Source organism: Phyllostomus discolor, chromosome 5, assembly GCF_004126475.2.
Source record: "Phyllostomus discolor isolate MPI-MPIP mPhyDis1 chromosome 5, mPhyDis1.pri.v3, whole genome shotgun sequence".
Classification (NCBI taxonomy): domain Eukaryota; kingdom Metazoa; phylum Chordata; class Mammalia; order Chiroptera; family Phyllostomidae; genus Phyllostomus; species Phyllostomus discolor.
The window spans coordinates 373872-397568 of NC_040907.2; the positions used below are offsets into that span (position 1 = coordinate 373872).

Genomic DNA, 23697 nt, shown 5'->3' on the forward strand with positions numbered 1-23697 from the left:
TCAGCCCCATAAAATTAAATGCTTTTTAGTGTTTAAAATAGCATTTGCACAGAGGCGGCTCCGCGACGACCCGGGTGACACGCTGACTGGCAACGGCTCCAGCAGCACAGATGCGTGCAGGCCGGTCGCGGGGAGGGAGCCAGGGCGCCGTGGGCCAGACGGGGGGCGGCGGGGCGGGACGCTGGTCCCCCCGGCTTCCCCAGAGCTGCCCCAGCAGCAGCTGAGCACCCATGGGTCCCACTCTACCTGGCCTTCTGCCAAGAAGTGCCCCACTCCCACCCACCCCTCACCGCCCCCCCCACCTTCTGATGGGACCTCCGTCCCTGCATTCGCGCAGAGACCTGGTGGCAGGGGGGTCACGCGAGCTCTGCTCCGGCCGGGGTGGGGCCGACTTGGCCACCACCTCCCCCACAGAACACAGGCCAAGCAATAAATAAATAAATTACACGCCTGTGAGGCGGGTGGGGGCTGCAGGCTGGGCGGCCACCACCTGGCCCGGCCTGGGGCCCTGTGCACAGCGCCCTGGGCAGCAGGAGTCCCGGGGGCACAGAGGCAGCTCCCCAGGGTCGCCGAGGGCACGGCTGGCCTGGCGGGATCAGCCGGGCTGCTGAGTCCGGCTCACAGGGCCCTGGCTGCCCTCCGGCCTGCTCCCACTCTGTCTAGCCCTGGACCCCACAGTGTGGCCCCTTGTGCACGAGGAAGACTGGCCTGGTCCAGGGTGGCCACGGCTGAGGCCAGGCCACACGAGCTCTGGTGCCTTCCTGCAGGGGGCAGCGGGACCCCGGCACCCCACCGCAAGGGCAGCAGAGAGCGCGCTGCCCTCGGTCACATGATGTCGACAAAGAACTCGCAGGGGTTCCCCATGGCCTTCTGGAAGGACTGGCGGCTGCCCGTCAGCTCTGGGGGGACTGCGGCCAGCTCCCGGACGGGCGGCCCCCCGGGCGGCCCACCCACCACCGAGTATGCCTTCGTCAGGGGGTGCAGTGGGGGGAGCCCTGGAGCAGCGGCTGAGGCCTGGCTGTGTGGGCTGCCGCCGCGGCTGAGCTGGCTGGCGGGACGCTCCCGCCAGCCGCTGCCGCCTGCTCCGCTCGGGGCCGTGTGGTCGGACTCGCTGCCGCTGCCCCCGGCCCCCGGCCCCCGGCGCTCCTGCTCTCGGCCCAGAGCCCGTCGGCTGCTCCCGCCTGCGCTCCGGGCGGACCCGCTGCTTCTGCTTCCTGCGGTGGAGGGGAGGGAGAATGGATGGTCAGCGCCAGGCCTCGGCTCCTCCAGGACAACTGGTCGCTGCCAGGGAGGCCAGGGGCAGAGCCTGGTGGTCCCAAGCCGGGGCGGGGGCGGGGTGGCCATGCAGACACAGGGCGGGATGGCCCTGCCCGGATGCAGGAGCAGCTGCGGCGGGGGGCGGGGGCAGCGGCAGGCAGGCGGGGCTCCCCTGGGGCCAGCTCGGCGCCCCCGCGTCTCACCCTGATGCTGGCACCGAAGGCCTGGCCTGGAAGCTACGAGACAGGCGGCAGTGGGGGCCGGTGTGCCGGCTCGCATCGGCCCTCCCGGGCGCCCCTCCCCGAGACCCGCCTGCGCTCGGACCCCACGGCCCTGGCCAGCGACTCGGCCCAGCCGCGTCCCGGGCTCTCAGGAAGCACAGGGAACCCGAGGACGCCAGCCGGCGAGGGGCATGCCGGGAGGGACGCCGGACAGGACCCAGGCTTACCGGCCCGAGGGTCCGTTCCGCTAGTCCTTCAGTCTAAGGCTTGCTCAGCACAAAGCAAGGGATAGCAGGAGTTACACGCCAGGCCCCGCCCGCGCACCCGTGTCCGCCTACCAGGGCACGCCCGCCACCAGCCTCCCTCCGGCCCCGCGGCCCTGCGCCCTGCCCTCCTGCCTGGACTCTCAGGGCCAGCTGCCTGACCCTCCCCAGGGCCTGCGGGCCCCGCCCCCGGCCACACTGGTCTACTCTGCCTCAGGCCACTGTCCCCCCTCAGGGGCGCCCCGGCCTGTCCCCGAGACCACCGCACATCCCACTGTGGGGTGTGGTTGTCCTGGTCACCGCTGCCTCTGGCCCCCGGCCGGGAGGCAGGCGCCTGGGGAAGTGGTCTGTCCTCCGTGGTGCCTGGCTGCTCTGGCCCACCCCGACACTCGCTGCCCTTCCCGCCCCGCCTCCTGCCTCCTGCCTCCGCCCCACAACCCCCTAAGCCTCCAGTTCCTCCCTCCGCCCCCCTCAGCCGCTCCCCCGGGGAAGGGGGGCCCACCCAAAGCCCGAGCAGAGCAGGCGGAGCACAAAGGGCAGAGCCAGGCAGCGGGCGGCAGGGAGCCGGCCCCGGCAGCCTCTCACCTTCACTCTGCTGACTCCCAGCACTGCCGCTGCCGTAGCTGAAGCCGGGGTCTTGGTACGCGGGCGGGAAGCAGGGCGGGGGCCCTGGGTACTGGTAGGGGTAGCCCTGGCCCAGGGGCCAGGGAGCTGGGTGGGGCAGCGGGGCCAGGGTGTCCTGGTCTGAGGCCCCACTGGAGCCGCTGTTGAGGTTCAGCGCCTCCAGATCTGGGGGGAGGGGACAGTGGGTGAGAGCGGCGGGGGCGGGCCTCCCCAGGGCCCCGCCTCCCCGGAGCCCCGCCCCCGGAGCCCCGCCCCCCAGCCCCCACTCACTACTGCACAGGTCCCCGAAGACGTAGTAGCACTGCTCGGAGAAGGTGACCTTGTTCACCGTGTGCCGCAGAAAGCCGCGCTTCAGCATGCTGCTGGCGTACTTGCGCGCCTCCCGCCGCTCCTTGAAGCCCTCCACCCGCGTGTACAGCCAGTCCACCACGTCCGCCCCTGCCAAGGCTCGCGTCAGGCGGCAGCCCGGCCGCCGCCCACCCCACGGCACGCGGCGGGCCACTCACCGATCACGGCGTTGGCGATGGTGATCTTGAGCCACATCCGGTCGCGGATCTCCAGCCCGGAGTCGGGCAGCTGCATGACCCGGACCACGGCGGCCATGTCGCTCTTCACGGTCAGCGGCGCCTCCTCCAGCTCTGCAAGACACCGGCCTCCTCAGCGGGCAGTGGCCAGGCCCTCAGGGCGGACCGCGGCCCCCGGAGCCCCTCGGCGGCCGTGGCTGTCGGGCCCCCAGGCAGGGGAGTGGCCATGGGGGACTGACTGCTCTCCTAGCCCTGCAGAGGCTTCCACGGGGCTGGGGCCCCCTCAGCCCAGAGGCCCGTGGGACCTCGGCATTGTCCCTCCCACCGCCCCTCCCCCGCTGTTAGTCGTGTTAGCAGCAGAGTGCAGGCGGGGCTCACGCGCACCTGCCCCGGGGCCCCTGGGCGGACCGGGCTGTCCCGGCCCCCCAGGCACTTCCACTGCCCCCACACGGGACGGGCACCGGGCGCAGCGGGCCTCGCAGCAGCAGGACGCTGACGCCGGCGGGCCCCGGGGTGCAACCCCGCTGGGCACCTCGACCTGGTCCTTGGCCGGTGCCCCAGTTTCCTGGACTAAGAGTGCCACTTACGTGGGGCGCCAGGCACAGAGCTGGTTAGTGAGGAGGAGCTGGTGCGCGTGACGGCGCTGGAGCAGGGGCTCGTACCGTAGCGGGGCAGGGCTCCGGTCAGCGCCGCCGTGTGGGACAGCCAGGCGGCCGGGTCGATGGGCCGGACAGGGTCAGCTGGGTGGCCGCCACGTGGCAACAGACAGGTGAAGGAACAGACGCGGAGGAGAGAGTGGGGCGCGAGGGCGCAGGGGGGAGAGGCCCGCGGCCCGGCCGGCACCCCCACCCCCACCCGCCAGCGCCCGGGCCCACTCACCCCTAGGCACAGTGAAGTAGCTCCGGGGGGTCGGGTCCCAGCACTTGGCCACTGTGAGGCTGATGGGCCTGTCGGGCAGGAATGGGCGGGTCAGGAGAGCCCCTGCGCACCCCCGCCCCCCACGGCGTACCCACGCTTCACCCCATCTGCGACACGATCTTCCGCACTGCGGGCCCCGCCCCCAGCCGTGTCCCCGCCCCCCGCCGTGTCCTCGCCCCTCACCCTGTCTGGGACTTGATCTCCTGCAGCAGGCGGCCGCTGCGCGCCCCCGCCCCCCCACCACGCCCCCGCCCCTCACCCCGTCTGCGACACGATCTCCCGCAGCACGCGCACGGCGTCGTCGTTGCTCATGTTCTCGAAGTTGACGTCGTTCACCTAGGGGCACGGGGTTCAGTGCCGTGGGGGGGGGGAGCGGAGGGACGGGGGTGCTGGCCTTCCGACCCCGCGGCCCCGCAGCCCCACCTGCAGCAGCATGTCGCCGGGCTCGATGCGGCCGTCCGCGGCCACGGCCCCGCCCCGCATGATGGAGCCGATGTAGATGCCGCCGTCCCCGCGGTCGTTGCTCTGGCCCACGATGCTGATGCCCAGGAAGTGGTGCCTTTCTGTGGGGGGAGCGGTGAGCAGCCCGGCCCGCAGACCCGCCCCCCCCGCCCCCCGGGGCCGCCGAAGCCTCACCCATGTTGAGCGTGACGGTGATGATGTTCAGGGACATGGTGGAGTCCGTGATGCTGCTGAAGGACGAGGCCTGCAAGGGCACCAGGTGAGGGGCCCAGGGCGGGCGCACGGGCCCGGCCCGCCCCCCGGCCGCCGCTACCTACGCGGTCCGCCTGCCGCAGGCGCTGCTTCCGCCGCCGCCGCTTGTGCTTCCGGATGAGCCGCGAGGAGGTGCTCTGCTCGGTGGAGCTGCTCAGCCTGGGGGCGCAGAAGTGGGGGCGGCACGGAGCTCAGAGGCGCCCAGGTCAGGGGAGGGTGCCCCGTAGGTCGGGGGTGGCAGAGAGCGGGCACCCCCCACACACGGTTGAGGGAAGGGCACTGGAGACCACCGGCAGGGTTTGTCGGGGGCTGCGCAGCTGCCGGGCGGCCCACCCTGCACGCACGGGCGCTGCTGGCAGGCAACGCAGAGACACGGGCACCAGGCAGGCGGCGTGGCCACCCACGCTGGCACACACTCGCGTGCTCACAGGGTGCACGAGGCACACACCCTGCACACACACGCATGAAGCATGCGAGCACCCGTGTAAAACCCGTGCGCGCACACCGCAGGCATGATGCGCACCCACGCACACGCGTGCGGCCACAACAAACGTCTGCGTGGGCACGTGTGCCCGGGCACACGCCCGCCCACACCGCACACGTGGCCACACGCCTGCACACACGCACTCGCACGCACCGGCTCGTGTTGTCCTCCTCGTCGGAGTCGACGAAGCTGCTGGACTCCAGCTCGCTGCTCAGCGCCGTGGACGCGCTGTCGGGGGGCAGGCCCAGGTCTCGCCGCCGGCCCCCCCGTGGGTGCCCGTTGGCCCGGGCGGCTGTGGGGATGGGAGGGCGGTGAGCCGTCCACGGGCTCCCTGGAGGTCCCAGTGGCCTGCGCGTGTTCAAGCCCCCGTGGACCCGGGAGCGGGCAGTGCGACGGTGGGGTCAGGGCGGTCCCCCCCAGGAAGTCAGGCCTCAGCCCTCTGCCCAGCGGCCCCCGCGGGCCTGGGGCGGGGACACGTGGTCGGCAGGGACCGGGGGTGTGCCGTGCCGTGGGGCCCGGGGTCCGGGGTGGGGCTTGTTACCCTCATCCCGGTTTCGGCGTCGGGCCCGCTCGCGCCGGTGGCTGACCATGGACTCCGTGCCGGTCTCGTTGTCCATCCCGTCCCGGCTGCTGGCCACGTTTGGGCTGTGCCGAGGACAGCGTCGGGCAGACCGGGCCCCACGGCCCCGGCCCCTCTCAGCCCCTCGCCTGCCCTCACCGGGTGAGACCCTGACTCTGGAAAGCCCTCACTCACCCACCCACCCACCGGGTCTGGGCCTCTCTGCCGGCCCCTCCTCCGCTGCTGAGCAGCCCCTCCTGGCTGGGGGGCTCTGCCCGGCTGCCCACCTCCCAGCAGGCTTGGCAGGGGCCCTGCAGGACCCCTGGGCTCAACACCCCAAAGTTCTTACTGGAAAGAGGGGGGCCGGGAGTCCCCAATGCCACCCATCCGCTCGAGGGGCGGGGGCAGGTCGCCGTGGCCGTCGGTGGCCTGAGAGCCAGCGTCCGAGTGAGCACCCTCGGCCAGGACCAGCTGCGGGGGACAGGGAGGCTCAGGGGTGCCCCCAACCTCCAGCCACGCCACCCACCCCACAGCACAGGCCACCAGCTTCCGCCAGTGCACTCAGCTCATCCCAGCCCCGCCCCCCCGCCAGGCGCCCTTGCCGCCACGCCCCCAACTCACCCAGGAGACCACTCGGCCGTTGAAGCAGGGCAGCCGGGCGTTGTCGGCGGAGATCTCCTCCTTGACCACCCTGCATGGGGACACCTCCGTGGGACCCCCGCTCTCGCCAGTGCACGTAGGACCCCCACCAGGCCCACGAGGTCGCCCCGCCCACCGCACTCCCTTCCTGGGGCCTCTGGTCATCCCCCGAGGCCCCTGGCCAGGGCCCAGTCCACAGGCCCCAGACTGCCGTTCCACCAGCACTGGGGTGTCACTGCCTGCAGCACCCCACCATGTGAGTTCCACCTGCTCTGCTCCTGTGCGCCCTCAGGGGGCACTCTGTGAGGGAGGGGCTCAGGCTGGCTTGTTCTCTGGGCCCCCCCCCCGCCCACAGCCCAGTACAAGGCCCGGTCACAGCACAGATGCGGGGGCGGGCAGACCCACAGACACAGGCAGATTGAGGTGGCATGGCACACTGCCCCCCAAGGCCGCCTGCCCAGCCAGGGAGCCGGGCAGATCTCCAGGCCGCACCCGCCCCGTTCCAGCCCAGAGAGGGCGGGGAGCCCCGTCGGCCACGCCCACCACCCCAGCCGTCCGCGGGGCGTGGTTTCACAGCTGCCCCGGTCCCACGGGCGGGCTGGGAAAGCCAGGAAGCGGAGGGTCAGGGCACCGCAAGCTGGAAAGGCCGCCCATTTCCCTGGGGCTGGAAAAAGGTGTGGGGGGGCCCGGTTTCAGGGTCAAAGAGGTGACAGGGACGGCAGCCAGCACAGTTGGCCAGGGGCCGAGGGGCGGAGTGCGCGTGGGGCGTGGCCCAGACACACACACACACACACACACACCCCGCCCCCACTGTGGCCCCTGGAGGCCCAGGGGGCAGGGCGGGGTTTCCATGCTGGAGACTTGGGCCCAGCGGAGCAATGGGAGCCGGGAGCCGGGAGCAGCCTCAGCTTAGTGAGTCCTGGGTGAAGAAGGCCCCAGAGCCGGCAGCCCACACTCCACCCAGGGGGCAAGGCCTCAGGGCACCCCGCCCCCGGGAGGGGCTCTACACCTGGGGGTGGAGCGGACGGAGGAGACAGCGTCAACCTGAGGGCAGGGGGCACCTGCCAGGGTCCTGTGGACAATGCCCAGACACCGTCCAGGTCCAGCCCCACATGCACAGAAAAGGGGACACCAACACTTCTCAGGGCCCCACACCTCAGGGAAGAGGCGCCCCTGGGTCTGCTGCGCCCTTGGGTGCACCGCAGCCCTGCAGAGCTGAGCTTCTGGGGGTGGCCGGGGGACCGTCAGGGGCACCCAGGGCCGGGAGCACTGCTTCTGACTGCCAGCAGCACAGGGGCCAGCAAAGGGCCGGTCCCCACACCGCCCGGGTGGCCCCTCCAGCGGCCTCCCTGCCACGCCCCAGCTCCCGCCCTTTCTGACTCACCCACAGGGAGGAAGATGAGCACCCTCAGCCCCCACACCTGGGGCCCAGGAGTCCAGAGGCCCAGGAACACCCCAAGCCCCTACTGCTCCCTGGCTGGGGCCTCTCGACCCACCCCCCAGGGCTGCCAGAGGCCTCTGAGCCCCCCACCCAGGCACAGACGCCCCGCATGGGTCCCAGAGGTCCTGCTCCCGGCGTAAGGAACCCCCACCCTACACCCAAGACAGAGCACCCTGCCGCCCACCTGGGCCAAGACAGCAGGGAAGCAGCAGACAGATGCCGGAGCCCCCAGGGGCGAAGGCACAGGGCTCTCCTGGGGGGGGGAGGCCCCACCACCGCCCTGAGGCCCCTCCCAGGCCGGCCTCCCTGCGAGGGAGAGCAGACAACTCAGGCACCCCTGGTGGCGTCTTGCCACCCTGACCTCAGGGTGGCCAGCCAGATCCCAGTAACCGCGGACCTGAGGCTACCCCGCCCCGCCCACCACCCCTGCAGACTCGCCCTGAGCAGAGCCCTGGGAGCTGAGCATGGCCAAGGGCCAGGAGGCCCCAGAGGCTCCTGAGGCCGCAGCAGCCACAGCCAGCCCTTCCCTGGGGGGCAGCCCTAAGTGCGTCCCCGGAGACACAGGGTCCCCCACCACGGGGCAGGAAGTTGGCGAAGAGAACAGGCACAGGACAAGGGAGGAAGGCCCATCCCCCAGCCCCCAGTAGGCCCCCACCAGGGTCAGACTCTGCAGGCACCGGCATGCGGAGGGGCTCAGTCCTCTAAGCCTTGCCACAAGCTCTGGGGGCAACCATCACCTCCAGGGGCCACTGACCCCAAATGGCACAGCTGTGGAGAGCAGAGTGGGACTCGGCCAGGAGGAGTCCCCAGCCCCCACCCCACAGCCCCCACCCAGCACCCCGCCTAGGGCCCACAGGCAGGTGGCCCCAGAGACCGGAGGTCCCGGCCCAGAAGCAGGGGGGCCCAGGCCACCGCCAGAGAAGCTACGGGCCCAGCCCAGCCTGGCAGTAGGGCCGCCCTCCCAGCACCCTCCACCTGCACCTCCCGGGAGCCGAGAGCTGGGCTCAGACGCCACCTGTGCTGCCCCTCACCACGGGCCCAGGGGCCCTCCCCTGCTTTGCTGGGTCAGGACCGCCGTGACCTGCACAGGAAAAGCGGGCGGTGGGTGTAAGACCCCTGTCCACTCGACCAAAGACGCCCACCGGGAGGGACCCGGCCCCGCCTCAGATGCCCCTTCCCTCACCAGGTGGGCGGCCATGGCCCGGAGCGGAGGGAACCCAGGGCCCAGCCCACGGCAGGGCGGGTGGGAGCAGCAGGCCCAGGGCCCCACCTGAGGCCACCCTGTCCCGGGGGGCCACTGTCCCAGCCCCACAGGACCTTACCCCTGCCCCCTTCCCCGTGCAGCTGCATCCACTAGACATCCAGGTCCCCGTCACACTAAGGTTGGACCGGTCACCCATCCCAGAGGGCGTTCATCCCAGGAATAAATGACGCTGCTGGACAGACAGACAGACAGACAGACAGCCCTGGGGCTCTGCAGGCAGACCTCAGAAGAGGAGAGAAAGGAGGCAGTTGAGGGCGGTCCTTGGCCACCAAGCCGCCAGCCAGAGACCCCGGGAGGACGTGCCGTGAGCCTCCTCCGTTCTGTCTGCTCACTGTGCCTTCCAGTGTCACCCCGACCTGTGCCCTCCCGACCCACCTTGACCCGCAGTGGCCCCTGCCCTCCACTGAGCCCTGCTCCATCCCAGCCTCACCTGGGCCTGCCCAGACAACCTGGGGAACTCCAGTCTTGCTCTGAGACCCCGACGGCCAGCCGGCCTGCCCGCCCACCTCGTGGGCCAGCGCACCCATGAGTCCTGAGAATCCCCCAGCAGGCAGGCCTCCCTGGGAGTGGGTGTGGGGTGGGGGCCTCTGCGGCTTGTGGGCCGGCGCGCAGGGGCGCTCGGACACAGGTCAGAGGTCATGGTCAGAGGAGGCACACTGGGGGCTAGGCCCCGTGACGGACACACCCCACGCTCTCCGTCAGCTTCAGTTTGTAGCAAAGAGCGTGTGTGACTTTGGTAACTTTTGTTAAAATAACAAACTAAGTTAAAAACGTAAGTGGCCTTCCACAGAGCCCATGGTCACAGCCAAAGCCGCCAGGACCCAGAGCAGCAGAGACTTCGCGAGCCCACTGGGTGCCGGCAGCGGAGCTCCCCACCCCGCCCCGCCCCCACCGTGGAGCCCGGCCCCAGGCGGGTGCCCAAGCTGCCAGGCAGGGCTCGGGCATCCAGCCTTCCAAGGCTGCCAGGGACACACCTGTCCCCCTGTGCCTCTCTGTGATGGGGGGGGGGGCGCCCAAGAAAGCCCAGTCGTCCGAATGCCCCTCAAGCCCCCGAGAGCCGCAGAGCAGCCCCAGCTGCACCTCAGCTGCGGCTGCCCAGGGGCCGGGCAACCCACAGAATCCAGGAAACGGCCTCAATGTCAAAGTCCCCAGACGCAGCCACACACAAGGACACGGGCTGCCCGAGGGCAGCCGGGCACACCTGCCGCCGCAGGGCCTCTGCCCCCGCCCCCCCCCCCCCCCCCCGCCCAGCTCTGGGACTCAGGTTACTGCGGGCAGTGCTGGGTCAGGCCTGGGGCGGGCAGCCGGCCCCCTGCTCCCAGTCCCAGAGGCCCAGCCAGTGCCGGTGGGAAGTGCTCTCGGTGAGACGGCCAGCCCCCCCGCCAGCACCAGTGCAGGGACGCTGACCCAGAAGCTGCTCCCAGGACGCCCAGGGCAGGGACAGAGGCCCAATGGCAAGCAACCCCCAGGGAAGGGGTGGGCGGAGTGACCCTTAACCTCTGCCTTGCCCTCAGGATCCTGGAGCAGGGAGCCAGGGCGCGTCTGCCTTGAGCCTCTGGAAACTTCTGCAGACCCCAGCACACAGATCCGTGCCCCTGTCCCAGATCGCCTCACTTCCCCTCCAGGCGAACTAGGGGACCCCCTGGGGGGCCCCCTTCTGCCCTGACACTCCGACAGACACGCGCTGACCCCAGGCCCCATAAATCACAAGCTTCCAGGCCAGCCGAAGCACCTGCCCCCCGCAGAGGGGGGAGAGCAGAGCGAGCCCTAGTGCGGGGTCGCCCTGGCCCACAACCTCTGACCCGCAGGTCACACGCACTCAGGCCCACAAGCCCAGGCCCGGGGAGGGTGGAGAAGCCAGGACGCTCGCCCCGCCGCTGCGCAGACAGGTGCCGACACCAGCGCCACGCGCGGCCCCCGCGGCCCACTGACCCGAAGTCCTGGTCCATGGACTTGAAGAAGAATTTGTAGGCGTGCACCGGCCGGTTGCTGAGCACGTTCTTGAAGTCGGCCAGCGTGACGCGCTCGGGCGCCACGGGCAGCTTGACCAGGTACGGCGTCTCCTCCTCGTCCATGTGATAGATGATCTTGGTCTCCGCCATGGTGCGGCGGCGGCGGCGGCGGCGGGCCCGGGGCCCGCGCGGCGCTCAGGCCCGGCCCGGGGCTTGGACGCGGGCGCCTCCCCTCCGCCGGCCTGCTCCCGGCCCGGCCGCCGCGGCCTCGCCCGCCCCGCCGCCCCCGACTCCGCGCACACCCCGGCTGCTGCCCCGCGGCCCGAGGCCGCCCATCCGCCCCCGACCCGGGGACGCAGGCAGGGAGCGCGCGAGGCCCGGCCGCCCCCTCGGGCCGCGCAGTTCCAGGGACCGCCCGGCACGGGGATGAGAGCGCCGCCCGCGGGGGGCGCCCGAGAGCGCGGCGGAGCCTGACGTCACCGGGCCGCCTGCGCCGCGGAGGCGGGGCTGCGCACGCGCGGGAGGGCGGGGCGCGCGCGCGGCTGGGCCCTGGAGTGCGCGCCCGCGCGCGGCCTCTGACGCGCTCTCCCCCGACCCGCCCCCGTCCCCCGGCTGGGCTCGTGGAGGCGCCCACGACACACTCTGGGGCTGTCGGCTGGTGCAGACCGGGGGCGCCTCCGGGACAGGAGGTGGGTGGGGACCCACCTGCGCTTCGCGCCCTCAGCCGTCAGAGGGGAGCCCCCCGCCCCGTCGGGAGCCCTCCGAAAAGTGTCACTCGACGGGGTTCCGGTTCTGCGCCCCCTCGCGAGGGCTCCCGGGCCCGTGGGTGTTCAAAGTCCGGAGGCTTCCTGGTCACACTGGCGGGCTGCTGGGGACTTCGCAGGAAGCTGAGGACTTGGGTCGCCGCCGGAAGCCGAGGACACTGGGTCGCTTTGCCCCCCCGCGCCAGCTCCGACGTCGCGCAAGCTCTGCGGGCACCCACGGGAGCTTTGAGCAACACGGGCCGAGTGAATACGGGGCGCGCTCGGGAGTGCGGGTGTGAGCACGAGCCCGTGAGGCCAAGGCAACCCCGGGGGTGGCAGGCGTCCGCACAGCAGCTGTGCGCGCGCACGTGCGCCCAGAGGTGCCCAGGCATGCAGCTTCTGGCGACAGGTGAAGGATTCCCCCCCCCCCCCCCCGGGCTCTGTCAATCTAACCACCCTGAGGTCGTCAAGGGAGACCCTGAGCAGCGCCCCGTCTGTGGGGCCGTGAAGGGTCCGGCCACAGGCGTCTCCCACCGCAGTGAGCGCAGGGAGCGAGTGGCCCTTCCCCAGCTCCAGGAGGAAGTCTTGGTCCACTAGAGGGAGTCCCGCACTGGGAGAGTAACAAGAGGGGCAGCCCTAGCGTGGGACCTGAGAGGGAGAGCGGGTAGGTGCTGCCCCTCTCACCCCACCCCAGCCTGCTCTTGAAGCTACCTGGAGCCTAGGACCACCCTTGGATGGTGGTCCCACACAGGAAAGACCCCACCAGTCCAGCCCTGGCCGGAGGAGCCAGAGTGCAGACAAAAGTCCCTGAGCCCAGGTTGGGACCAGCCCAGGTTGGGACCGTCCCCGGGGTCAGTGCAAGCTGGAGGCCTGACCTCCACTCCCCTAGCCTCTGGGAGGTCGGCCCCCATCCGCAAGGCCTGGACCTTCTGCCCTCAGGTGGCGGTCTCCCCAGAGGCACCCTGAAGAAGCCAGGCAGGGTGGCCTCGGAGGGAATGTCCATCGAGACTGTGCCGGATGTCCAGAGAGGGAGGAAGACAGTGCCTGCCTGAGGCCTCACGGGGTAGCAGCATCCTCCAAGCCATGCACAAGGCTGCTGGCCGCACAGACAGGGGGACCTGATGCCCCAGCGGCTCTCCGGCCCCCCAGGTCATCTGTCCCACTTGATAGCCCGAGTCATGGGAGACACTCGGAGAGCTGACCCCAGCTGCCGCCACTGGGTCAGGCTGAGGCCCTGAGGGAGGGAGAGTCTGTGCCCAGAGCCTGAGCCCTTACAGGGGGCCCTGTCCAGTGGAGGTGGTGGCCACCAGGGGCCAGGAGTCCCTGGGCTGGGAGAGAGGCCACGCTCAGGCAAGCCACCACTGCAGAGCCAGCTTCCCTCCCTGCCTTTGCCACCATGGGTCCTTGTGTGTGTCTTTGGGGGAGGTGGGGGGGCTGGCTATTTGGGTCTTGGCCTTGGCCTCAGCCAGTGTGACAACACTGCTCACACCAGACCCTGGATTCCGCGCTTGGGGTTCCCACCCGAGCTCTCACCGTGCTTTTCCTGGGCACCTTTTTAAATAGCCACTGTGGCTCTGGCTGGCGTAGCTCAGTGGATTGAGCCCAGACTGCGAACCAGGCACCACAGGTTCGATTCCCAGTCAGGGCACATGCCTGGGTTACAGGCCACGGCCCCCAGCAACAGCACATTGATGTCTCTCTCTCTCTCTCTCTCCCCCCCTCCCCCCTCCCTCCCCTCTCTAAAAAAAAAAATAAAGTAAAATTTATTTTAAAATAAATAACCACTGTGAAAAGGTAGCGACCTCCATCCAGCCACCTTGAAAGCAGCAGAAGCTTCCGTCCCCTGTTGGCTTGTGACACGGGGTGGGGGGGGGTCCGGGGGGCTGCCCTCCTCCCACCCCCGTTTCTGGTGTCTGCAAAGTAACAGGTCTCCTGTCCTTATTTCCTTTGTGTGAGTTTATTGACTTCTTCTCAGGAGAAGCCCCAGAGTTCTCACTTCCCGGAGGTGAAAGCGCTGATGCCCAGTGTGGGGGTGGCTGGTGCCTCTTCGTGTCGCAGGTCAGGTCGTGCCCTTAACCCACCAGCTCCCGGGACTTTGAAGACACCGGGTGACAGCCAGGCTTTCCTGCTCCCTGCTGTCCTGGAGGGAGGGGCCTTGGAGGATGGGGTCGGGGCTGGGAGACTGGGGCTCCTCCCTGCCGCAGCCCCTGCCCTGTAGGAGGGTTGCACCGGCACCTGGGCACCCTGTCTGCAGGTGCCGGGCTTCCTCCCGCTGTTCCACCTACGTACCCCCACGTCTAGCCCTCCCTGCTCCTCAGAGAACGGGGCTGACACTGCCCCCTCTGTCCTCGGGCCACAGAGTGCTCCCCTGCCCCGCATCCAAATCAGTCCCCGGGAGCCGACCCCAGACTCCACCCCGACCGGGCGTAAGTGCTGCAGGACTCCGAGGTCCGTCTTTCCAGGACACCCCACCAGACCTTCTGGCCAAGTGGGTGCTGGCGGTGGGACTTCTGGCGACAGAAAGCATGTGGGGGCTCCGAAGCCCAGACTGGACCCCCGGGATGGGCAGGGACAGCAGAGGCACACCTGGGGCCAAGTCTGAAGATCCGACAGGGTCTTTATTGTGATGGTGGCAACTTCCCAAGAGGAGGGAGTGTGGGTGTCGGGAGCGGCCACACAGGCTGCTCCAGCACCGCCTTCACCCTCCCCTGCCCTGGGACAGGACAGAAGCCGGACGACGTCCCCGGCCCAAGACTGCAGCCCAGGGAGGAACCAAAAGTCTCCAGGAGCCCAGAGACTGTCAAGGCAGCTCACTCGGAGGGAGGCCGGAGCGGGCTGGGAGACAGAGAAAGGGCCCAGGGCAGCCCGCTGAGGCAGCACAGAGGGGCGCCAGCCCCCCGCTGGGATGTGCCATCCTCGGGCCCCCAAGTGCAGCCAATGGAAGCCTGGCTGGGCGGCCACGGTGCAGACTGGGAGCCAGCAGGCAGCTCCCCCCAGGAAGGCCTGGAGACGCCCAGAGGCTGACCCGGTTCCGAAAGTCCCTGCTGAGCCCCCGCAGGGCGTCTTGCTGCCCTGCTCCTGCAGAGGCCGGGCTGCCAGGAGGCCTCAGCAAACATCAGTGAGGGCACCAGGTGCCGAGGGGGCGGGGCCAGCAGTGAGCCCCCCCCAGCAGGCCCCTGAGGGCGTGGGCCGCAGCGTCCGCAGGGCCCACGGAGCCCACTGCTGCTCGCCAGGAGGGCGGCAGCTCCCAGGAGAGGGCTCTGGTGGCAGCCTTGCTCTGCACCAGCTCAGGCCAAGTTCTGGGACAGCGGGACCAGCCGCTGGGGGAGGGGCCAGGCGAGCTGGACAAGGGTCAGTCAGGAGGACGCGCTCGACGGACAGGAGTCGGCAGCCCCGCTGGCCGGCCAGGAGCCCAATCACCTTACTTGCAGTATTCCTTCCTGAACTCTGGAAGCCGAGGGGACGAGCGGGTGGGTGGCTGCCCTCCACCCCTCCACCCTGCAGGGCTGCCCCGGGGATTTCTGGAAAGCTGAGGTCGCAGGGGGTCCGCCTGGGAGGGCACAGAGTGGGACTCGGCCTGGCCCCGTGCGCGGGGGCCTGGCTCCCAGCCGCTCACCTTTGTCCAAGTCGATGTGCTTGGCGGGCAGAGGGCAGTGAGCCAGCTCCGCCCTCTCCTTCAGGATGTTGTTTTTGTAATCTGTGGTAGGGAAAGGGCAGGTGAGCCCCTCGGGCGCGCCTCGCCCCTGCGTTCCTGTGTGGGCACGGGGGAGGGGGACTCACCTAGTTGGATGTCCTCTGTCCTGTAGAAAGCCTGGTCCCCGGTGGCCACAGCAAACTCCGCCGTGTTCCCGTCTTTCCTGGAGGGGGAGGGGGAGGGGGAGGGGGAGGGGAGGGGGCGATTAGGGCAGCAGTGGGGCCGGGCTGGCCGCCCAGGACAGCGGGAGGGGGCACTCACCTCTTGGACTTCCGCGGCTTCCTGGGCGAGTACTCATAACCTGGGAGGGGAGACCGGTGTTGGGGACCATTGGGGCCCCGCCCTGAGGAGCCCTCATCACGGAGGGTCGCGGGGTCCCCTGCCGGCCCTCTGCCCAGGTGCCGCACCGCAGCACCACAGGTCCCTCCTCTGGGCGGGGAGGCTTCCCAGTCCTGGCCCCACTCCCACGCGCGCGGGCGGGGGCTCGGAGCTCGGCCCACCTCCGCTGCGGCGGTGCCGCGTGGCCAGGACGACGGTGATGAGCAGCAGGATGAAGAGCAGCAGCGTGGCCAGCACGTAGCCCAGCTGCTGGAAGAAGTGGGCCCGGCTCTCGGGGACGATGACGTTGATGACGCTGCGGCCGCGTCCCAGCGTGGGATCTGCAGGGGCCGTGCAGGGGCGGGTCAAGGAGCCCGCTGCGTGGCTCGCCACGCGGGACACCGCCACCCGAGCCGCTCTCGCGACGCCACGTGGATCTTGGGGAAGGGACAGGCGGCCACAGCCCGCGGGGGCCACCCCTCGCTGACACCAGGCCCCTGGTAGCAGTTCCCGGCTCCCAGACGTTCCCCAGGCGCCCGCGGCGGCCTCCTTCACCTGGCGCGGGGACGCTGCCGGGGCTGGAGCCGTTGCCCGGCGAGTCCCGCGGGGGCGGCTCGGCGGGGGCGGGGGCGGGGGCGGGGTCCGGGGCGGGCTCGGTCACTTTCAGGTGGAAGACGCGGCGCTCGTGCAGGCCGCAGTAGTGGTGGTGCAGGTGGCAGGAGTAGGTGCCCTCGTCGGCCGGCTCCAGCGGGGCGATGCGCAGCGAGAAGTCGCCGCGCGCGAAGGCGTCTTCCTCCACCGCCACGCGGTCGCGCAGGAAGGGCGGCCCGTAGGCGCGGCGCTCGCCGGACGCGTACAGGTCGAGCAGTCGGTCGGCGCGGTCGTGTGGGACCCCGGGCGGCTGCCGGTCCCAGTGCACCACCTGCTGCGCCTCCTCCAGGTGCCGGTCGGTCCACACGTGCGCGCGGTTCACGCACGTCAGAAGCGCGGGCGCGCCGCGCTCCACCACCAGCACCTCCTTCTCACCGTCCCAGTGCGCACCGGCTTCCCGGGCTGGGGGACGCACGTCGGTCAGCAGCGGGCCGGGGCGGGGCCGGGGAGGAGGGCGGGGCCGGGGAGGGGCGGGGCCGGGAGGGGCAGGGGCGGGGCCGCGGGGAGGGCGGGGCCGGGAGGAGGGCGGGGCCGGGGCGGGGCCGCGGGGAGCGGCGGCGCACTCACGGTCGCCGGCGACCTGCAGGCGGACGGCCAGGCTCTCGTAGAGGTGGCAGTAGTGGTGGTGCAGGTTGCAGGTGTAGAGCCCCTCGTCCGTCTCCTCCACCGCTGCGGCCCCGGGCGACACCCGCCGTGAGCTCCGCGGGCTGGGCTCGCGCCTCCCCCCGCCCCCGCCACGGTGCCAGGCCCCCTACCGCGGATGAGCAGCGAGAAGTTGCCGTCCTGGAAGGCGGAGGGCGGCAGCAGGAGGCGGCCGCGGTCCCTCGACTCGTACACACGCTGCTCCCCCGCCGAGTACATGTCCACCAGCCGGTGCGCGGGGCGCCCGCCCGGGCCGCCGCTGAGGTCCCAGTGGACCACGCGCTGGCGGTCGTGCAGCCGGTCTTGCGTCCAGACCATGCGCGGGCTCTGGCAGCGCAGCACGGCCGGGGCCCCCGCCGGCCAGCTCACTGCGGACTCCGACACCACGGAGCTGCCTGCGGGCACCGACCCAGGTGGCCCTGGTGGGGAGGGAAGTCACTGGAGGCCGCGTGGGACCTGAGGGGACAGGGGCAGGGTGGGGCCGGCCAGGCAGGGCGGCCGTGCCATGGGCAACAGGGGACAGTCACTAACCTGAGGAGAGCAGCACAGTGGCACCGGGGGGGGGGGGGAGGAAGAGTGGGTCATGCGGGGGAGGGGCGGCCAGAGCCTCTGCATCCCCAGCACCCTGGGAAGGGCCTCAGCCCCCGGTCCCTTCTGCAGTCCTCGCTGAGGTGGGTGCTAACAACACCCAGAGGATGGGTGAGGACAGAGCCAGTCCAGCCAGGAAGACACAGGGGGCCTCGTCTAGCCCCACGTGGCTCAGGCGCCTTTCCCACGGCCCCCGCCTGCCGGTCCCACAGCACCTGCCCTCTGGAGGGGGCGGTGGGGCTGGTCGCCAAAGGCCCGGCATCCCTAGGGCAAGGCCACCAGAGCCTGGCGCACCAGGTGCGAGGTGTGGCCAGCACCGCATCCCCCGAGGGCCAGGCCACCCGAGCCCTTGCCGGCCCCTGTCCACTGGGAGCCACACCCCACCCCCAGCTCCCAGGCCGGAGCCCCGCTGGCCTTTCTGAACCACGGGTTTCTGGAGCACAGAGATGCTGGACAGGGGCAGTGACCCCACCAGCTGCCACCTCAGAGTCACGTTCCCGCTCTGGGGATGTGGCTGGGCGCCGGGGACGAAGGAATGTGCCCCGTCAGCAGGCCAGCCTGGGGCAGGCCGGGGCCTGGGAGCCTCGGAGGGAAGCTGGGGCAGACCCTGCCAGTCCCACAGCCCCGGCCGGCTCCCTCCTGACCACTGGGAGCGCAGGCCCGGGGGACTCGCCCCGCAGCGGGGTGCAGCACACACCCAGCCCGCGGCCTCAGCCTCCCGGCCCTCCCTGGCCTCCGGCTCCCATGTGGGTGGGCGCTCTGGAGGACCTCAAACACTCACACCCTCCTGGGTGCTGGGCGCCCGTGCCATCGTGCGCTGCTCCTACTGAGGGTCCCCACACTGGAGCCCCTTCCCAGCTTTGGGGCCTGTGGGGGGGGAGGCGTCCCACCCCCTCTCCGGGATGGAGCTCAGGCAGGCGGGACCCCGAGCTCGCTCAGACCCCCTGGCGGCCGTGCCTCCGGACGCCGCGCCCGAACTCACTCTGCAGAAGCAGGAGTTTCCACAGCAGGACGTGGGGCCGCGGCTGCATGGCGCCTGCTGCAGCCGGCCCGGCCGGCCCCGCTTTGTCTCGCTCCCTCCGGCTCTCCCTCTCCAGAAAAACAGCCCGGCCCCCGCCCCTCCTCAGCACCCGCCATGACATCACGGAGCCCTGGGCCGGGCGGCGGGCTGCAGACCGCCCCTCGCTCCTGCCCGGCCCCTCGGCCTCCCTCCGTCCTCGTCTGGCCCGGGGGGAGGGGCGCTGTGGCCACCGAGTCCCAAACAGCGAGGGGAGTCCAGGCGGAGACCTCGCCCCTCCCTGGCGCGGGTCCTGGGGAGGGGCAGCAGCCCAGCCCCCAGAGGGCCGGAGGGCCGGAGGGCACGGCCCCAGACGCCTGTGTGTGCCCGTGACACGTGGGGGCCCGTCCAGGGTTGCTGCGGGGCTGGACTTCTGGGGTGAGCATCCTTTCACCCCACTCTTCGGGGAGACACTGCCTGAGGGCGTCCCCCGGCCCCAGGTCCGAGGGCAGCCTAGCCAAAGCACTGGGTGGGTCCTTGCCCTCGGCCTGCTGTGCAGCTGCAGGCCAGAGGCCGGGAAAAGGCATCCCAGGGCGGGGTCACGTCCCGCTAGCCCCGAGGACCCTGCCCTTGCCCTCTGGGGCCGCATTTCCTCATCGGTGAAGTGGGGGTCATAAGCGCGCCAGCCCTGGGAGGGGCCGGGGGGCAGCACCGAGGGCCCCTGCTGTCTGCGAGTCTCGCCCCCTGTCACAGGAGTCGGGTGCCGAGGGCAGGGACCCTGAGCACCGAGGGGCCAGTGGGCGAGCAACGCCCACCCCTCTGGACTGCCCCCCAACATCTGCCGACCCTCTAGGGCAGAGTCTGGAGTCCCCGAAACCTAGCCTGGACTGCACTGCCCTGAGGGGTGCCCCCACCCCACCCACCCCCGAGGAGAGGGGAGGAAGGAGTGGGCATAGCAGTCCACCCCCCCCCCACCCCAGAAGGCACAAATTTGAAACTCTGGGAAAACCTACAAAGTCACATAAACAAACGGGAAATAACAGGGCACGCGCTGTGCACCGAACCCACTCCTTGTAGTTAGGCAAACCTCAGGAAAACCCACACGACCACAAGGGCCCCCATCGCGATTTCCAGAGCCGCTGGGGCTGAATCACCGCCACAGGCCCCAGTCGCTGGTGGGCTGCGGCCGAGCCCTTGACCCCTGCCCGGCCCCTAAATCCTCAGACCGGCCGATGGCCCAGGCCCTCCGGCCAGGGGAGGAGGTCAGTGCCACTGCCACTGCCGAGCGGACTGGGGTGACATCGGGGAGCCTCCCACCCCCCCCACTCGATGGCGGTTCCTCAGCAGGACCCGGGCCCCGAGGGGCGGAGCCCATTTTCCAAAATGGGATCAGAACTTCCAGCTCCTCCCTGGGCCGTTCATTCTGGAAAAACAAGCCGCCTGGCAGGCCCCGGGGCCTGGCCTCTCTCCTGTTTTTCTAACTGGTTTGTGTTAGTGCGGTGGCTGCCCCTCCCCCCCCACCCCTGCGCCCCCGCCCTCCCATCTGTCTCTCCGTCTCTGTCCTCTGCTCCCGCCTCCCTCCGTGGGGCAGGGTGTCCACGCGGCCACCCAGAGCTGGAGCGGGGCTGGGGACCCTGCCCGTCAGCTCGTAGCCCTGCACCAGGAGCCTGGGGGCGCCGGGGCACCCCTGAACTGCCCCTGGGTCCCTGGCCTCAGGGCCTCGGTGCTGAGGGTCCTCCCGCTGCGGACGGACTCGGCCCCAGCGCAGACGGAGGTCTGAGGGGTGCGCCCCCGCGGGCTCCCGCGGGCTCCCGCGGGCCGCACAGCCAGGTGCGCTGCGGTGAGGTGCCCGGGGTGCTGCAGCCCCTCCCCGCCCGGCCGGCCCCTCCCCTCTCCTCTCCCTGCTGCAGGCGGGGAGGGGGGGAGGCTGAGAGGGCAGCAACAGGCTGCTGCCCCGCCCCCATCCTGAGCAGGAAGCGGCCCCAGAGGAGCAGAGGCCCAGCAGGCGGCTGGGCTGCTGACCAGGCCACCGGCCCCTCCCACTGCCAAGGCCTGAGACCCCAGGTCCCCCCCCAAGTGCCTACGGTCCACGGAGCCCCCAGCCTCGCCCGGCCCCTCCATCTGAGGAGAAAACCATCAGGGCAGACATCCCCCCACCCAGGGCTCTGGCCCAGCCCCCGCCCTCTCCTGGGTGGCGTGGCTGCATGGGGGTCAGCCAGCAGGCGCGGGGAAGCGGACTCTGGCTCCTGCTCCCGGGGACGCGGACATTCCAGGCAGCCTGGCTCACGGGGCGGAAAACCACAGGCACTCAGACGCAACCAGACACTCACACACGTGGTCGCACCAGCTGGCTGCTGAGCACCTACTGTGTGCAGGGCTGAGTGCCTACTGTGTGCAGGGCTGGGGTGGTCGCAGTGCAGGGGGTGTCAGGCCCAGCCCTGCTGGGGCTGTCAGAGTCGCAGGGCTGCCCGCTGACCGCAGGGCCCACCAGCGCCCTGGGAGCCGGGCCACCACGGGGCTGCAGCGGGCTCTTCCCCCAGGGGGACGGCAGTGGCCTCCCCGGGAGCCACTCCCACAAGTGACGGCCAGGGGCGCCGCCTCCCAGGTGAGGAGGGCGGGCCGGTGCAGGCCATGGAGAGGAGGCGGCGGCCTGGACCTGGCGGGGATCCGCGTGGGAGGGGCGTGGCCTGGAGACGCAGGAAATGCCGGGCCGGTCTGCAGGATCCACAGGACATTCAAGGGAGACAGCCGTCCAAGGGCCAGGCGCCAGACACAGCTCTCAGGTGCTCCCTGGGGCTCCGGCCGCTGTGTCCATACCCTGTGGGCCTCCTGGAGTGTCGGCAGGAGCGGTGACCGTGTGGCACCCCACAGTCAGAGTCCCTGTCAAAGTGGGCTGGAGGCAGCCCCCCCACCCTGCAGGCCGAGCCGGGAAAGAGCCCCCAAGGGGACCGTGTGGCCGGACCCTGAGGGCAGCCCCAGCCACCCACCGAGGAGGACAGGGACCGTGTCTGCCTAACCCCACCCCCAGCTGAGGACGCGGCTGCCTGGCCCAGGGGGCCATGTGGGGACGAGCGGGTGGCGGCGAACCGCTCAGCACGTGGCGGGCGACAGGGGCGCAGCCACAGAAGACAAACACGACCGTCTCCCGGCGTGTGGCCCCCCGTGGCACAAGGCGAAGCGGCTGCTGGCCACAGACCGCGCGTGGTGGGCGGTGGGGCACCGAGGGGCCCCGGCATTTCCTGGGCAGAGTGCCGATGCACCGTCCACACGTGGGCAGAGCGGGACACGGGTCACAAGCGGCGCTGGGGCTGACCGTCCTGCAGGCAGTGGCCACTTGCACACACGCTCTTCCTGCTTCTGGAGTCCTGGTGGTTCGCCACGAGGTGGGGACCCCGCGTCCCCTGGAGGCATGGGTGTGGTCTGTAGAGGCGGGGTGCTCTGGTCTCCTCCCGGGGAGAGGGGCCTGTCCGCACGGCCAGGGGCTGCGGGGCACACTGACCGGTCTGAGAGCGGGGGCGGGAAGATGGACACACACACACACACACACACACACACACGAACGTCCCTCCAGGGCGGCCGGCCTTCTCCTGGGGAAACCTCGGGGAACCACGGCCTCGGGCAGGCGCTCCCCCGTGCTGGGCCTGCTCCGTGGGGGCGGAGGCGGCTGGGGGGGCCGACCCGCAGAGACCTGCTTGCTGTCGGGCCCCGAGACCAGGACCGTGGCCGCAGGCCCAGGGCTGGCCTCTGTCCTGCAGCCTCTCCTGCCGTGCGGGAACCGGCCCTCGTCGCCCCGCTGCCCTGTCAGTTGCGGCTGCCTGCAGCTTCCCCGACGCACTGCGAACTGTGGACGGACGCCCACCCACATGCCCAGGAGTCGGAGAGACCGTCTCTCCTCTGGAAGGCTGGTGCCCGTGGGGGCAGAGCAGCCGCCACGCCAGCCTCCTGCAGCCACGTGTGTCCTGCGTCCTTACAGGTGGCTTCCGACGCCTGACCTGGGGAGTGGCCTCGACACTCGACGCTCAGCACGGCTGCGGCTGCACACCAGTTCCCACTGCTGGACCCGCAGGAGAGCGGCCGGCGCCGGCCGGCTGGAAGGGGAGGCCCTGCCCCCGCCGACCACCCCATGGCGGGGGATGGCTCCGTCAGCATCACGCCCGCTCTGGAGCTGAGCTCAGCAAGAGCCTGTCCCGTGGCTGCTGGGCCACGAGCGCCCAGGACACGCAGCCGCCGACTCGGAGCCTTGGCCAGGCCACGGTCACTGTCCCCCCACCCTGTGACCGTGGAAGCCGGCACAGCCACCGCACCCAGCGTTGCCTGGGGCTTGTCCAGCGCCTCCAGACCGGGCTTCCCTGCTGCGCAGGGTGGGGCTGCTGAGCCCCCGCAGAGCCGGCGCTGTCCCCCCGTACCCCCCCCCCCGCTGCAGGCCAGACACCAGCCGAGCCAGGGGAGGCATGGGTGTGGCCTGTCCCCCAGCCGCCCCCGCCCCTTGCGTTTCCGCGGACGGCCAGGGAGCACCACGCTGCGCACCCTGCAGCGCGTCACGTCCTCCCGAGACTCGTCGGCGTCTTGGCGACATCAGCCGCTTCCTGGTTTCCTTCTGGACTCGGACGGGCCCGGTGACACGGGCTCTGCCCACGGGAGCTTCCCGTGGCCCGTGCAGCCCCCTCGCTGGACCGAGGGTTCCAGGGCAGGTTTCCGAGGCACGGTCCATGTGCTCCGCCGCCTGCCGTGGGTCCCGGGTCGAGCTGAACACCCACCAGGTCGTCTGTTCCTGGCGTCCGGCATGGAGACCACCAGCTGCACAGCGGCCCCTCGGCCCTCCTTCCCCAGGAGCCCACCCCCGCCACGCCGTGGGTCGCAGGGGAGCGCGAGGACAGCGGCGACCGCGTGTGGCCAGGCCACACAGCAGCTCGGGGGCCGGAGAACGGTCCCTTCTCAGGGCAGCACACCTGCCCTGTGTTTGTCCACGGCCACCGAGTGGGCGTCTGTGCACCTGGAGGACAGCAAACCGCTCCAGGTGTCGGACCTCGCGGGTCACCGAGTGCCCGGGGCAGTCTGACGCACGGACACTGTTTTCCTGTCCCGTCCCCGACACAGCCCAAACCGCACCGCCCGGTGCCTGAGCAGCCCAGGAAGGCGGGACACGTCCCAACGGGACTTCCTCTGTGGGCTCCGCGCCCGGGGGCTCCCACGCCGGGGACAGG

General features: G+C 71.1%; 2 protein-coding genes across 7 annotated transcripts; both read right to left on the bottom strand.

Moving 5' to 3' along the window:
• Positions 1-9: 9 nt before the first annotated feature.
• Positions 10-11144, bottom strand: DVL1 (dishevelled segment polarity protein 1). 6 transcript variants are annotated; one of them, XM_036025158.1, is made up of 16 exons: positions 10841-11144; positions 6186-6255; positions 5914-6035; positions 5547-5650; positions 5159-5297; positions 4587-4680; positions 4444-4513; positions 4231-4370; positions 4067-4143; positions 3769-3836; positions 3477-3629; positions 2872-3003; positions 2618-2803; positions 2327-2587; positions 806-1214; positions 10-775 (listed from the first exon to the last, which is right to left on the bottom strand). In XM_036025158.1, exons 1-15 carry the CDS (start codon positions 11008-11010, stop codon positions 826-828), a joined length of 2175 nt encoding a protein of 724 aa, XP_035881051.1. In that variant the 5' UTR covers positions 11011-11144; the 3' UTR covers positions 10-775; positions 806-825. The 6 variants fall into 6 exon arrangements, with proteins under 6 accessions (XP_035881051.1, XP_035881052.1, XP_035881050.1 ...); XM_036025160.1 differs by lacking the exon at positions 10-775 and adding an exon at positions 1706-1744 and having other exon boundaries at positions 1081-1214; XM_036025159.1 differs by having other exon boundaries at positions 10-1214; positions 3552-3629.
• Positions 11145-14198: 3054 nt separating this feature from the next.
• On the bottom strand, positions 14199-18694 carry MXRA8 (matrix remodeling associated 8). The gene is made up of 10 exons (XM_028512495.2): positions 18479-18694; positions 17440-17463; positions 17022-17327; positions 16834-16935; positions 16171-16668; positions 15798-15956; positions 15559-15598; positions 15384-15460; positions 15220-15300; positions 14199-15050 (listed from the first exon to the last, which is right to left on the bottom strand). The coding sequence occupies exons 1-10, from the start codon at positions 18636-18638 to the stop codon at positions 15025-15027; spliced, it is 1473 nt and encodes a 490-aa protein (XP_028368296.2). The 5' UTR covers positions 18639-18694; the 3' UTR covers positions 14199-15024.
• Between the last annotated feature and the right edge of the window lie 5003 nt (positions 18695-23697).

Coding starts and splice junctions, on each gene's coding strand:
- DVL1 (XM_036025158.1), bottom strand. CDS start 11,010: ATGGCGGAGACCAAGATCATCTATCACATGGACGAGGAGGAGACGCCG. Junction 3,837..4,066: donor GAGATCGTGTCGCAGACGGG/GTGAGGGGCGGG, acceptor CCTGCCCGACAG/GCCCATCAGCCTCACAGTGG. Junction 3,630..3,768: donor CTACTTCACTGTGCCTAGGG/GTGAGTGGGCCC, acceptor GCGGCCACCCAG/CTGACCCTGTCCGGCCCATC.
- MXRA8 (XM_028512495.2), bottom strand. CDS start 18,638: ATGTCATGGCGGGTGCTGAGGAGGGGCGGGGGCCGGGCTGTTTTTCTG. Junction 16,669..16,833: donor CCTGCAGGTCGCCGGCGACC/GTGAGTGCGCCG, acceptor TGCGTCCCCCAG/CCCGGGAAGCCGGTGCGCAC. Junction 15,957..16,170: donor CGGCAGCGTCCCCGCGCCAG/GTGAAGGAGGCC, acceptor CGGCCCCTGCAG/ATCCCACGCTGGGACGCGGC.